Raw genomic sequence first — 12602 nt, forward strand, 5'->3', positions numbered from 1 at the left:
GAGAGGACTGGGCAGAATGGGCCTAAGGTCCTCCACTAAGGGCTTGGTATTGTCCATGATTTGAACCATGACCTTGGTGGAACAAAAATCACATCTAGAAACTTGCTGATAGATGAACAGAAGAACAAAATAAGGTCATAGATTTCATCCACTCACCAAAATATCATTTCACCCACCTGGAAAATGCAGGCTACAAAAGGAACAAGAAAAGCCAGAACGTTTCCAATTTCCTCATGGGCAACCTAAAACAAATACAAGGAACACAAGGAAAGGGATATTTAGAAGAAAGGAAACACAGCACCATAAAGCACTTTACTCTGCCTTCAGTCTGGTATGGTTGACAGTACAAAATCCCTGGCTGGGTGAGACACAAGTTCCTGTTTATGCACCAGATCAGGGTTAGCATACGACTGTTTTCAACAGCCTGGTCACAGCATGTGCCTCCTGTCCCCATGTGATTGTGCTAAGTCTTCAACCTGGAATGAGCCGCCAATCCCTCCACCTCTCAGAAACCTAAGCATCTGTTAAGCCCTAGCTTTCTCTAATTCCTCCCATCTCCAGGCACTGCCGCCTCCTTAGGGTTGCCATCACACACGGTTTTGGGCCATGAGAGCCCCCAAGGCAGGGACTATGTCTTAACCATCTTGCTGGCCAGGTACTTATTCTAATGTATACAAACAAGCAGACAGTTGGTAAGTATCTGGCTAAGAGCAATCATAAACAATAAGAGTAGAAACCATAACACACATTGATCAAAGACAGGATGTGGTAACAGCCAGTTACTACTCATAACATAGGCCTGCTGCCATTCTCCAAAGAGGTCAGTCTACATCAGTCTCCTGAGGTTCAACATCAGTCATGCGTCAGACTTTACGCACTATATTCATGGGTGTGAGTATGGTGACTCTATCTTTAAAAGTAATATCTATTTGTTGATGCTAATAATGGTTCTATAACTTCTCTTTTTTTTTTTGAGATGGAGTTTCACTTTTGTCGCCCAGGCTAGAGTGCAGTGGCGCAATTTTGGCTCACTGCAACCTCTGCCTCCTGGTTTCAAGCGACTCTCCCACCTCAGCCTCCTGAGTAGATGGGATTACAGGCATGCACCAACACGCCCAGGTAATTTTGTATTTTCAGTAGAGATAGGGTTTTACCATATTGACCAGGCTGGTCTCAAACTCCTGACCTCAAGTGATCCACCCACCTCAACCTCCCAGAAGTGCTGGGATTACGGGTGTGAGCCACCACACCCGGACTATACCTTCTTAAAATACTTCTTAAAATACTTCAAAATTTTAAAACTATTTTTAAAAAGCACTGAAATAGTAAGTTCCTTTGAAATGAGCAGACCCGTGTAGGAACTTCCTAGTGATATATAATTCTTCGATAAAGACACAAGGAAGGTGGCATCTGCATTATATAAATCAGATTACAGGACAACCTTTTCTCAGGGTAAAAAGAGCCTGAACCTTAAAATCAGAGAATGAAACTTTTGTCCTGGGTAAATAATCCAGTCCCTAGAGTGACTCCTGGGGTCCCAAGAGTCACAGGGTGGTCTAATGTCCTTGTAGCAAATTCTCCATTTCTTACCAATATCTTGGCAGGCCCCTCTGGTCTCTTAGGACAATAGACATAAAAGAGCAACTTTCATATTCATTCAACTTACTACAAAGAATAAAATTTAGAATAAAATTTGTATTAGTTTTGAAAAATTATAAAACCTCAATTTTATAGATAAAATGTATACCTATCACTTTCTTCTATCATATGTCCTTCAATTTAAACTGTTAAAAAAAAAGTTACCTGTAAAGAATGTTCTGCAAGGTGAACTCCACGAATGAGATTCAGGGCAGCACACATGATGTTGAGAATGAGGGAGAGGATACCCAGGGCTGTCACTGGTTCCATTCGGAAATTAGGAGCTTCACAATGAAAAAAAACAAGTGTTTAGTGAAAGTAATTTCTATATGAAAGAAAAATAAACAAAGACATTAACTAGACCTACACTAATGATAGGTTCACTATGTTAAACACAGAATTACAAACATATTAATTGTAAAAGCAGCAGAAGTTAGAGGGAAAAAAGGCAAGAAATGATGGACAGAATGGATGTGGCTATTTGAGTAAAGTTTCTTCCAGAAAAAGGCTCTTTTCCAGGCAAGTACAGGTTTTTTAAGTGCTTAATTTCCGTTCTATCTAAAGCAGTAGTTCTCAACCAGGGGCAATCTGCCCCCCGGTGGATATCTGGCAATGTCTGGAGTCATTTCTGGTTGTCACAACTAGAGACAGGCTGCTACTGGCATCTAGTGGATACAGGCCAGGAATGCTTCTAAACATCCTACAGTGAATGCACAGGACAGCCTCCATAATAAAGAATTATCTGATGCAAAAATGTCAACAGGGATTAGGTTGAAAAATCCTAAAACAATTTCTGCACCAGGCACGGTGGCACACACCTGTAATGCCAGCACTCTGGGAGGCTGAGACAGGCGGCAGATCACTTGAGCCCAGTAGTTCAAAACCAGCCTGGGCAACATAGTGAGACCCTGTCTCTACAAAAAAAAAAAATACAAAAAATTATCCAGGCATGGTGACGCATACCTGTAGTCTCAGCTACCTGGGAGGCTGGTAACCTGAATAATCAATGTTTCCCTCTTTCCAGTTATTTTAGGATTTTAAAAATTGCATTTGCTGTGAATTGCTCTAGAAACACACATGACATCGCATATTATTATTGTCAGAGAAAGAGGACAAGTTGAATGTTGAGGCATATAATAGAAATGCTTTAAACATTTGACAACCAATTACAAATAAAGCCTTGGTTCTCTTTGGTAGTATAAGAAACTGTTTTATTTACTTATTTATTTAATTGTTTTTTGAGACAGGGTCTTACTCTGTCGTCCAGGGAGGCTGAGGTGGGAGGAAGCTGAGCCTGGGAAGTTGAGGTTGCAGTAAGCCATGATTGCACCCCTGCACTCAAGCCTAGGCAACAGAGCGACCTTGTCTCAAAAAAAAAAAAAAAAAAAGAGTTCAGGCATGGTGGCTCATGCCTGTAATCCCAGCACTTTGTGAGGCTAAGGTGAGAGGATCACTTGAACTCAGGAGTTCAAGACCAGCCTGGGCAACATGGTGAAACCCCATCTCTATAAAAAAAAATATATATATACAAAAATTAGCTAGGTGTGGTGGTGTGTGTCTGTAGTTCCAGCTACTCAGGAAGCTAAGGTGGGAGGATAGTTTGAGCCCTGGAGGTGGAGGTTGCAGTAAACCAAGATCCCACCACGGTACTTTAGCCTGGACAACAGAGTAAGACCCTGTCTCAAAAAACAATTAAATAAATAAGTAAATAAAACAGTTTCTTATACTACCAAAGAGAACCAAGGCTTTATTTGTAATTGGTTGTCAAATGTTTAAAGCATTTCTATTATATGCCTCAACATTCAACTTGTCCTCTTTCTCTGACAATAATAATATGCAATGTCATGTGCGTTTCTAGAGCAATTCACAGCAAATGCAATTTTTAAAATCCTAAAATAACTGGAAAGAGGGAAACATTGATTATTCAGGTTACAAGCTGTTTCTAGAACTATAATGAGAACAAATGCTCATTTTCTCTGTAAAGATAACCACTGAAATTGATTTTGGTTCACACAATTAAATGGTGTCCCTCCCATTCTCTTGCTATACTCCTTTCTTACCCTTATATTTCACACACACACAAATACCTAGCCACAATCCAATTGATGCCTATTGTTAGTGTGTTAGAGTTTCCACTGAGCAATTAAAAGTTACTGTTAGAACAGAATATGCTACCTGTAAAGATTCTAGCCTCAGGAAAATAGGGTAAATCAAATCACAGTAAAATGTCCTACAAAGACGGGCAAGGTGACACTTTCTGGATTTGCTCCTCTTGTCTAAGTGTTTAAAAAACAAAACATACATTACAAAGATATGCCTGCATTCATATATGGTAAGTGAGAAGCTTGGAGCTCAATTACCCAGTCTTCCTTTTACAAAAATTAAGTTTATTCTCAATATAAACTAGAACCACTTATTGACCAGAATGAGAGCCAGTTCAAGTACTGGTTGAAACACATTAAACTAAAACACAAAGTTAAGTCAAAACCATGAACATAATACATCACTTTTAAAATTCAAGAAACGAGTTTAGCATAAAACAGTTAAAAACAAAATAATTAAGACTATTATAGTGTAGACAGTTCTTTTAGCAAAGGATTCAGCTCTTATGCCATTATAGAATTCTTAGAATGTAAATATCCAATTTAATTAAATATTAGTTTAATTGTATGTAATATAAACAGGAATATAAAAAATCATGCTTTGTTATGTGCTAAGCATTGAGTGGCTAATGACGTTAATGACAAAGTCATGGAATGTCAGGGCACTGTGATCACGTTCATTAAGACCTCTTTCTTCAGATGAGGTCTCTGAAATCCACAGGGATAGAGGGAGATCCCAGGTCTCAGAGAGAGCCAGACAGTGAGAACATTAGAAGCCTTGGCTCCAATCCCCTGCCCAACGCTCTCATCCCCATTGTCCTCCCTCCAACAAGATGAGTGGGGGTTTCAGATTTACAACACTTCAGTAAATAATATGACAAGGATTCTCTCTCTATATATATATAATATCTATATTATATATATTATATATATTATGTAAATCTATACAGTTCAATAAGTAACTTACAGAAAAAGAGAATGAATCTTCTTTATAACATTTAAACTTGTAGTTCTGTCAGAACAACTTGAACTTAAATAAATAAATAAATACATAAAATTTAAAAATAATAAACTTGTAGACTTCACCCTAATTAAGAAAATAACCTGCCAGCTGAGCGTGGTAGCTCACACCTATAATCCCAGCACTCTGAAAGGCCGAAGCAGGAGGATGATGGCTTGAGCCCAGGAGTTCAAGACCAGCCTGGGCTGTAACATGGAGAAAACTTGTCTCTATTTAAAAAAAAAAAAAAACAAGAAGAAGGAAAAGAAAAAAGAAAATAACCTGCCAAGTCATTCTTCAACTCCTGAATTGCATCACAATAGCCTCCCCTCAAACTAATCCACTGTCATAATAGTCAATTTTTTTCTTTTTTAAGACAGGGTCTCATTCTGTCACCCAGGTTAGAGTGCAGTGGCTCACGATCACGGCTCACTGCAGCCTCGACCTCCAGGGCTCAGGTGATTCTCCCACCTCAGTCTCTGCAGTAGCTGGGACTATAGGCACGAGCCACCACCTCTGGCTAATTTTTTATATTTTTGATAGAGATGGGGTTTTGCCATGTTGCCCAGACTGGTCTCAAACTCCTAGACTCAAGTGATCCACCTGACTTGGCCTCCCAAAGTGTTGAGATTATGGACATGAGCCTCCACGCCTGGCCTGTAGTCAAAGTTTTATAACAGCCACCAAGAAACAGGATTGGTCCATATTTTTCTCAGCGTATTTTACACCACTCCTTCTCCCCAAAAAATCGCTTTCTAGTGAAAAAAAAATCAACGTCCATTTGAAATACACAGTATCACTTCATCAACATCAGGGAACTACAAGCCACTTACCAGCCTCCAAGTGCATCGGTGTGTGACCATTCATCACCCCATTTGCCACATCTGTGTCCTCCAGAGTGAGAACCACTGGAGGCTGCAACTTGAGCTCCTCTTGAATTTTTTCTAAGCTGCTCTCCATCTGAGAGGAACTTACATAGTTAAAATGCCACTTCACTTTCTGAATGATGTTGTCTGCAAAAAGAGAGCAACACAAGTTAAACATTTTCATCAGAACAGATATTATAAGATAATATGTACAAAATGAAGTTCACATTTCTTTTTTTGAAGACAGGGTTTCATTGTCACCCACTCTGGAGTGCAGTGCAGTGGTGCCATCACAACTTACTGCAGCCTTGACCTCCCGGGCTCAAGTGATTCTCCCACCTAAGCCTCCCAAGTAGCAGAGACCACAGATGTGTGCCACCACACCTGGCTAATTTTTTTCATTTTTAAATTGTTTTTCTGTAGAGACAAGGTCTCACTGTATTGCCCAGGCTGGTCTCAAACTCCTGAGCTCAAGGGATTCTCCTGCCTCAGCCTCCCAAAGTGCTGGGATAATAGGCGTGAACCATTGCACCCAGCTGAAGTTCACATTTCCAAGAGCTAATAAATCAGCCAGATTCTGAAAAGTGTCAAGTTAAACATAAAGGTCAAATGATCGCTAATATGAACACTGTCTGATCAATCTCTTCAAAGCAGGATAATTAAAATGTGATTGACTAAAAAGGCAATAATGCATCACAGAACCTCAGCAATGAGTCAGGGGAAAGGGGCATGTGTCTTAGCCCCTTACCACTTCTGATAGTACAGTACAACCCTAGGCAATTTACAGAATATTTCTAAGCTTGAAAAATGGAGACAGTTACTCCTGATCTGATTAACTCAAAAAAAGGCTTGTTTGAAAAAAATTACAAATGAAATGTTGTGCAAACTAGGATTACATATTTGAAAAGTATTCATTTTAATTCTTAAATTTATGTTAGGATTAATCCATTATCGAATCTGAACAGTTCTTGAAGTGAAGTTTCATACACACTGGCAAAGCAAAATCATGTATAATTCTACTCTCAGTGTACTTTGACTCATTCTACTCCCACTCAACAATGAGCAAACATGATGCTGGGGAAGGGGCTCCCATCAGATCAAGCAAATGGCTTTAGAAGGAAGGCACATCCAGAGATGAGGGGAGAGAAGAACACAGGTCTACCCAGCTCCAAATCAACTCACAGCCCAGGGATGCCGCAACTATGGTCTATTTTGAACTAGCAGCCCTCTTCAGAGAAAGAAGTGCGGCCCAGAGCACAAGCTTGACTAAAACCTCACAGGGAGACTCAGGGGCAGAACCCTCAGTCTATCACTGGTCTACCAGGCTGGAGCCTGCCTACCAGGGTGACACCAAAAGAGGGTGCTAGCCCCATTCCTGATGGACTAGCCAGTGAACACATGAAGGAATGTGAGGGCTGTGGCAGGAGTAGCCAGAAAGCCTAAGTGGCAACACTTCCAGGTGCTGGTTCTGCCCCTGACCATTTATAATAAATGTTGCCACACCTTTGTTTAAGAACATCACAGAGTCAGCAGCTGTTTACACGGAGAGCACAGAATGTCCCCCAACTCCCACCTCCATTCCTCTTCATCCAAGAGCTCAAAATGACCCACACCTGACCAAAATAGGGCACATACTATGATTATCATGCTGTGTTCCAAAGTCTCTAAGCCTTGACAAGGCCTTTCTGGCAGAGCCTACAAAAGAAGTATCATTTTCCAGAGCAAACTTCTGGGTCAAGGAACTGTTTTTTTCTTCCAAACTATCACACACTGATATTTTGATTTAAAAAAAAGCAATAAAAAATAATCACAGGAATGTCAAATTACCATAAGAATTTCTAAACACCAGTTCTCACTTTCTGTGCTTACCTCCTGATGGTATAAACACCCTTTCAGTAGTAATGCTCTGGGGCAGGGGTCAACAAAAGTTTCTTACAGTGCCAGTTAGTAAATATTTTAGGATGGTGGCTACACAGTCTCTGTCACAACTCAACTCCGCTGTCGTAGGGCAAAAGCAGCCACAGACAACATGTGAAAGAATGAGCATGGCCGTGTTCTGCTTCATTTACAAAACAGGTGGCTGGCCTATGGGCCATCGTTTGCTGACCCCAGCTTCAGAGAGCTGTGGGTTACAACCTACATGTTTCACTCTTCCTCCACCCTGCCTCCAGGCTCTGTGGAGATGAAAAGCCAGAGTATGAAACCTTGACACTTTCCGGGCCACTTCAATTGCTATGAAATCTCATGGTACAAGTCTGTTCTTCAGTGACATGTTTTTGCATCTCCAGTGGTTTTCCTTGATGGTCAAAGCCAAACCTAAACTGTAAATTCTACACATATAACACCATGGAAGAGAACAATAAATATGAAAGAGGGTTACAAACCAAACTCAAGAAAAGCGTATGGCCTGGAGGCTAGGCCAATGCAGGTAGTGTCATAGGAAGCCGTGAATTCCCACCACAGGGTCTCCAGGAAGCAGAAGGCCATGGTTGCTGGACACTGGCAGGAACAGATAGCCATGCAGGCCACATCCCCGAAAGAAGAAAAACTGAAACAAAACGGCAACATCTGTATTACCAGGAAACAGCCCCATGTATTCCCATCCCACACCCAGACACAACCTTACCTCAATTCTGCACTTGCTTGGCTTTAAACAGTCCTGTAGCTATTTGTTGCAGGTATATTGTCTCTTCAGTTTGACCTATTCCTGACACTGTCTTTCTCCTACTTCCTTTAAAATGTCTAGCAGTCTTAGTCAATGACAGCCTGTGATGACTTATTTATTCATGCATGAGGGATGCATATTCTATTAGGGGGAATTAGCCTCAGACTTCTCCACATATACTAAGAAAACGTTTTTCTTCTTTAATCTACATCAGCAGATTTCCTAATGTTAAATCATCCTGGCATCCTAAAATAAACCCTTGTTGGATCTAAGTTCCTACATATTCATCAACTGCTGGATTTAGTTTGCTAACATTTTAATTGGGACTTTTGTGTCTATGCAAATAAGACTGGCCTATAATTTTCCTTTCTTATACTGTCTTCATCTGATTATGGTATTTAGGTTATTCTGGTCTCATAAAATAAATACAGAGTTTTTCTTCTTTTTCTACTCCCTTTTGAGCTGTCATGCTATCATTTCAAGTTCAGGGTACGGGGGCTCTAGATCACCTATCTGTGTGTCTACTGACTCCCAATCACTGTGGAATGTCTCCTCTTGTGTTTTGCTGAGAGCTCATCCCTATGGGACATTTTTTGTAAGAATCCCCTGAGGCCCGAGTTGTGACACACTTCTTCCAGTGTGGTTCTGCATTTGCTCTGGCTGCCTACCACAGCAGTGTCATCACTCTGGGACCAATACCAATGTTTCAACCTTGGCTTAGGAGTTCCTAGACTTTGAGGAGTATACACTCCAACTTCAATCTTTTACAAGGCACAACAACAACATTTCAATTTCTTAGGTGAAATTTATTTTTCCTTCCCACACAAAGCCAAGTAGAGGTGAGTTACCCTGTATCAATGGGAAAACTATTTCCCTCACCTATCACCATTTCATTAGGTTGTGGCCTGACAAGAACTTTTATGCAAGTTTATGCAAACCCTTTATGCAAGAGTTTTTGTTTTGTTTTTTTGACACAGGGTCTCACTCTGTCATCCATGCTAGAGTGCAATGGCACAATCTCAGCTCACTGCAAACTCAACCTCCCAGGCTTAAGCCATCCTCCCGCCTCAGCCTCCCAAGTAGCTGGGACTACAGTTGTACGCCATCACACCTGGCTAATTTTTTGTGTTTTTGTAGAGATGGGGTCTCTCCATGTTTCCCAGGCTGGTCTCGAACCACCGGGCTCAAGCAATCTGCCTGCCTCAACCTCCCAAAGTGCTGGGATTACAGGTGTGAGCCACGGCACCCAGCCACAAGGGTCTTGTTCTGACACTCCATCCTATGTAAGCCCAAACCAAGTCCCAATTTTACGGTGACTGAATGCCAGGAGCCTCAGTGTCCGCTCACACACTTACTACCTTAATATTCTGCCCCCCTTTCATTTCTAGCATCTTAGGATTTCTTTCTTTCAAGATTAACTACATATTTAAAGTAATGGTTGATATGTATTTACCCTCATTTCTGGGTGTTTTCAGTAGGAGGGTTTTAAGGTTATGTTGTCCTACCATCTTTTTGAAACTGTAACTCCCTACATAAAAACTTTTCCAATCTAAAAAAAAGGACAACTCTCCTCCTTATGGAAGAAATCCTTCAACAGGGTCTAGCCACTCTAGGATGGATGTGTTTCTATTTGAAAGAGGAACCCTGTTGTGGGTTGAGTGTGTCCCCCTGAAAAGATTTACTGATGTCTTAACTCAAAGAAATAGAGTCTTTGAAGATGTAACCAAGATAAAATGAAGTCATACTGGATTAGGGTGGGCCCTCATCTAATGATTAGTATCCTTATACAAAAGGAAATTTGGACACAGAGACATAGGGAAGAAGACCATGCGACCATGGAGACAGAGACTGCAGTAAGGCATCTACAAGCCAAGGAAAACCAAGGATTGCCAATGACTGCCAGAAAGTAGCAGAGGTTAGGGAAGGATTCTTCCTTAAAGTTTGTAGAGGGAACATAGTCCTGTGACACCTGTGAGAGAATGAATTCTGCTGTTTGAAGCCAATTTGTAGTAATTTGTTATGGCAGTCGTAGGGAACTAACACACTCCTTAACTATTAAAAGCTATGGTACTGCTCACCTGTAAGAAAAGAAAGTCTGTTTCCTCTGCAAAAATAATGGTAAATATTTAATTCAAAATTACAAATGAGTAGAACATTTTTTATTCCTTTTTCCAAAATACTACTGAAGTATCCAGGATTTAAATCTGAAGTCTTAGACTTCTTTTTTCTGTGAAAAATAGCTTTCAACAGAGAAAAGCTTTCCTATTTGAAGTACAGTACAAATCAGCTAATCACAGCATAGTAAAGGAGAGACCACCAAGGACAGCATGTTCAGGCCCCCAGAGAAAGGGGCTGCACATGTGGGCAGGTGCAACTCAGTGTTTGCTCCTGAACATCCAGAGCCCACATCACCAGGTGACAGCTGCATGTGCCTATTATTTGTCACCCCCTTCAGGACATGGCCCTTCTAGCCTGACATTACCACCTAGCCTGGTGTCAGGGCTGGACTTTTCCTTTTGTTTTTATAATTCTGAGACTGAATTCCCCTAGAAGGACCTCAGCTTAGCAGGTCAACTAAAAATTCACTATTCAAGGAGAACAAAAGGGGGCCAGGCAAGGTGGCTCATACCTATAATCCCAGGGCTTTGGAAGGCCAAGGCAGGAGGATCACTTGAGCCTAGGAGTTCAAAACAAGCCTGGGCAACATGGCAAGACCCTGTCTCTAAAAAATAAAATTAAATTAGCTGGGGGTAGTGGTGTGTAGACTCAGCTACTTGGGAGGCTATCTATCAATCAATCTATCTATCTAATCTACCTGTCTATCTAGAGACAAGGTCTCTGTCCCCCCAGTTTGGGGGACAGAGTTCCAGCTACTTGGACGGCTAAGGTGTGGACATGGCTCACTGCAGCCTTGACCTCCTGGGCTTGAGCAATCCTCCCACCTCAGCCTCCCAAGTAAGCTGGAACTACAGGTGCACCCTACCACACCTGGGTTATTTTTAATTTTTTTGTAGAGATGGGGTCTCATCCTGTTGCCCAGGCTGGTCTTGAACTCCTGGACTCAAGCGATCCTCCCACCTTAGCCTCCCAAAGTGTTGGAAGTACAGGCGTGAGCCACTGCACCCAGCTGAGACCGTGTCTCTAAAAATAAAATAAAAAATAAAAATATAAGGAGAGCAAAAGGGACTTGCTAAGTAAAGGTCTAGATACAAAAGAAAATAGACATAAACTCTAACAAGCCATTTTCATATTCTAAAATCTGCCTTGCCCCTGATGCCTCCATAGAATGACTTGCTTCTTGCTCTGAGTTCTAGAACAGGAAATTTTATAACCCATAAGAAGCAGACTTTGGTGCCTAACTGCCTGCATTCAAATCCTGGGCTGACCAGTTACTAACAGTGTAACCTTAGTTAAGTTTTTTTTACCTCAGTTTCCTCCTCTGCAAAACAGGTGTAACACTATTACCTACATCATTAGCCACATAAAACACAGAATAGTGCCTGGCATATAGAAAACACTCAATAATATCAGTTATTGTAACCAGGATTATTGTAATCACTTGATTCCTACTTCCAATGGAGCATTTTCCCTACTGTATTGTAGTTAGTTATATATTTCTCTTGTTACCTCGTTAGACTTTAAGTTCCTTGAGAAGAGAGACCTTCTCTCACTTATTTTTCACTCCCCTGCTCCTGTCATGTAATAAAAAATTTTAAATGACCGGGTGCAGTGGCTCATGCCTGTAATCCCAGCACTTTGGGAGGCCAAGGTGGGCAGATTACCTGAGGTCAGGAGTTCAAGAGCAGCCTGGCCAACATGGTGAAACCTCGTCTCTACTAAAAAATTCAAAAATTAGCCGGGCCTGGGGGTAAGCGCCTATAATCCCAGCTACTCAGGAGGCTGAAGCAGAAGAATCACTTGAACCCAGGAGGCAGAGGTTGCATTGAGCAGAGAGTGCACCACTGCACTCCAGCCTGGGCCACAAAAGCGAAACTGTCTCAAAAAAATAAATAAAAATTAAAAAGTGAAAAATTAAAACATAAAAAGTGAAAAAATTAAAAAGCAAAAGTATAAAGTATAAATGAAATTTTTTTCTTATTTTCTTGGCTTTCTAACTCTCATTATTTTCCCTCCCCAACATTATAATCCAGTATCTCCTCCCCCCTTACCTTTTCTCTTTCCCTGCATCTGAGTGGAAAAAAACTACAAAACTAAAGACATGAACCCAGATCTCCCAATGCTCATGGGCACTCCACTAACAGAAGTTAAGAGCTGGAGCAGCCATGGCTGGGCGTGGTGGCTCACACTTGTAAACCCAGTACTCTGAGAGG

At 41.2% G+C, this 12602-nt stretch overlaps 2 protein-coding genes across 4 annotated transcripts in view; both read right to left on the reverse strand.

Moving 5' to 3' along the window:
• The window catches only part of HHATL (hedgehog acyltransferase like), a 464648-nt gene that overhangs the window by 314542 nt on the left and 137504 nt on the right, over positions 1-12602 (reverse strand). The window lies entirely within an intron of this gene.
• Positions 1-12602, reverse strand: part of SEC22C (SEC22 homolog C, vesicle trafficking protein) — a 29910-nt gene that overhangs the window by 3008 nt on the left and 14300 nt on the right. For both annotated transcript variants that reach the window (XM_050780431.1, XM_050780430.1), the window contains exons 3-6: positions 7991-8154; positions 5574-5753; positions 1804-1922; positions 177-242 (exon numbers count right to left, since the gene is read on the reverse strand). In XM_050780431.1, coding sequence (XP_050636388.1) covers positions 177-242; positions 1804-1922; positions 5574-5753; positions 7991-8154 — 529 coding nt within the window. The remainder of the gene's footprint in view (positions 1-176; positions 243-1803; positions 1923-5573; positions 5754-7990; positions 8155-12602) is intronic.

This window comes from Macaca thibetana, chromosome 2 (assembly GCF_024542745.1).
Source record: "Macaca thibetana thibetana isolate TM-01 chromosome 2, ASM2454274v1, whole genome shotgun sequence".
Classification (NCBI taxonomy): domain Eukaryota; kingdom Metazoa; phylum Chordata; class Mammalia; order Primates; family Cercopithecidae; genus Macaca; species Macaca thibetana.